Genomic DNA, 2598 nt, shown 5'->3' on the forward strand with positions numbered 1-2598 from the left:
GCCTGCTTCCCCCGAGGACTGTGCCTCCCGGCTGTTGCTAGAGACTCGCAGAACTTTCCTGAAGGAGCACTGTTCCCCGACTCGCTGACGCTGGCCTTGGCCATGTGGCCATGAGCCAGGGTGACGCACCTCCCATCCCAGGAGAAGTTTCCGGAGGCACTCCACCTGTTGCCCGGCTCTTACCCCCCGCCCCCCCGGCCCCCCGCCTACCACGAGAACGCGTGTTCCAGACCGGAGCCCTTCCTCGCCGGGGATCCTGGCCGAGAAGACCTGGAGTTGGGGTCCCAGCCGCTGACCCCTGGGTGCTGACGACCCAAGAGGGTGAGGCTCTGGGACGCGGCGGCCGTTAGCGAAGCAGAGCCGTACCACATGCCACTTCCGCCACTGCCTTCATCACCATCGCCGTCACCAACGCCGCCGCCTCCGGGACCCCGCGGCCACCACCGAGCGCCCCGATAGCAGCCTTTCCGTCCCCTCCCTGTCACAACCCCACTGTCACTGCCAAGACCCCGTCCCCACCACTGGTCCCCCGAGAGCGCCCGCCCCGTCCACTGTCACCACTGCCACCACATGCCACCTCCCCACTGCAAGCGTGACGACTGTCACCACCCCGCCTCACTTCCGGGTCACTGTCACCGCCACCCCCACCCTCGTCCTCCCCACCGCCTCCACGTCACACGCTGCCTTATTCGCCACCGCACACACCTCCACCGCCGCAGTCGCCACAGTCGTCGCAGTCGTCACAGTCGAGCATTGTGCGGGTGGGCGGCTTCCCCGGCCCCAACGGGCAGGCCTGTCGAGGCTGCGACTACAGTGACACAAATACAGTTACAAAAATACAGAGACGCTTTCACCTGTCGCTACCCCCAGCGGACTTGCTCTCCGCTGCTCACCTCCTCTACTGAGTGACGCGCGCCCGGCGCCGTCCCGCGTGGGTGGGGGGACCCGGGGCCCAGAGGACAGGCCCTGGGGGGTGTGACGGGTGTCCCTCGCTCTCGGTCGGGCTGGCAAAGCGTCCCCAGGTTCTGCCTTCCACCTGCTGGCACTTGGGGTTGGCCTGTCCCTGCTGGGTGCCGGGGACCCAGCAGCGGGGACGGAAGGGGGACGGAGAGAGCACAGGCAGGGGTGAGGGAGGAAGGGCGGGGAGGGGGAAGGAGAGAAGGGAGCGGAGCCTTCTTAGGCGCTGGAGACAGCCCTCCCCTCGGTGATGCGCTGACCGGGTCCTTGAGCCCCTGCTCGCCGTCACGGGGGGGGGTGGGGGGGCACACGTCAGTCAGTACAGTTCCTTCAGTTTCTCCGTCCGGGCCCCATGGGAGCGAGAAGTAAGGACGGGGAGGCCGAGGACGTGGGGCTGCCTCCCGCGCCTCCCCGGGCGCCGTCATAGGTCACTGCGGACCCGTGACCTCAGACAAGAGGGGGCGCCTGGGGGCTCGCTCCGCGTAGTGTCCAGCCCAGCTCGTGACCTCACGGTTGGTGAGTTCGAGCCCCGCGTCGGGATCCAGTCCGCGTCTGGTGAGCGCAGCCCCCCCACCCCCGCCCTGCGGCTTGCCGGCCCCTCTTCCGCGCGTGTCTGTAAGGACGCGGAAACGGGACACCTGTCCCCACGTAAGCCCCTTCACGGGCCCCAGCGACCGGGGCAGGAAGGAACACAGCGTTCGGGGGCCACTGTTTCACCACGACGCGCCCGACCGTTCCCAGAATTGCGTGAGAGGCTTCCTCTCGTGCGCCGTCCTCACACAGCCCTGGGTTTGCAGCTCTTTCTCTCTCACTGATCTGCTGTGTGACCCTGAGTACACCCTGCACGTCTCTGAGCCTCATTCAGTAAACAGTTACTGACTGCGAGGCACGGAGCATCCCTGCCTGTGTGGGGCTTCCCTCTGAGGATCTGACCCGAGTAAGGGGGTGCGAGGGGAACGAACTCCTGCTCCCACCTCCCTCCCCGATTCCCCGCTTTGGGCCCCTCACTCCATCCCAACAGCCGGCTGGGGGGCTGAGCGGCGCGTCCCAGGAAGGCCTCCCTGCCCCTCCCTGACCGGGGTTGCGACCTGCGGGGCTCACCGAGGCCCCTCCCGTGGCGGATCCTCTGCTCCTTGGCCCCCAGGGGCTCGGCCAAGGGGCNGCCCCGCCCAGGGCTTGATGTCACAAAGGGCCCAGCCTCTGCTCCCCGGGGCCTGCCCCTGGCCGGGCCCCACTGCGGCACTGTCCCCTCCCCCACCCCTCTCCGCGAGGCGCCCACCTGTCCCCGCGAGCTGGTACTATGAAAGGGTGAACTCGCCGGGCAGAGCCGNGCACCGCCTTCTCGTCCACGTCCTTCGGGGGCTCGGGCGGCTCGGGGTTCAAGTCGGTGATGTCGTCCACCGAGATGGTCAACGGCCACAAGGTCACGACCAAGCGCGTCGTGGAGAACGGGCACGAGCGCGTGGAGGTGGAGGAGGACGGGCAGCTCAAGTCGGTGACCGTCAACGGCAAGGAGCAGCTCAAGCGCATGGACAGCAAGTGAGGGTCCGGCCGCCCGGCCACACGGGCCGCCACTCGGGCCGCGAGCGCGGCTGATGCTTAATAAACGTGCCAAGAGAGCTCGTGGAAACAGCTCGCCCG

The 2598-nt window shown here is 68.1% G+C and overlaps 1 protein-coding gene across 1 annotated transcript in view; it reads right to left on the bottom strand.

Moving 5' to 3' along the window:
* Positions 1-2112, bottom strand: part of LOC144233808 (uncharacterized) — a 2596-nt gene extending 484 nt beyond the window's left edge. Inside the window, exons 1-3 of the mRNA XM_077766845.1 lie at positions 2059-2112; positions 706-808; positions 211-478 (exon numbers count right to left, since the gene is read on the bottom strand). Of these exons, the coding sequence (XP_077622971.1) occupies positions 211-478; positions 706-754 (317 nt within the window). The 5' untranslated portion in view covers positions 755-808; positions 2059-2112. The remainder of the gene's footprint in view (positions 1-210; positions 479-705; positions 809-2058) is intronic.
* Positions 2113-2598: the final 486 nt, after the last annotated feature.

Source organism: Crocuta crocuta, unplaced genomic scaffold (assembly GCF_008692635.1).
Source record: "Crocuta crocuta isolate KB4526 unplaced genomic scaffold, BGI_CrCroc_1.0 scaffold296, whole genome shotgun sequence".
NCBI lineage: Eukaryota > Metazoa > Chordata > Mammalia > Carnivora > Hyaenidae > Crocuta > Crocuta crocuta.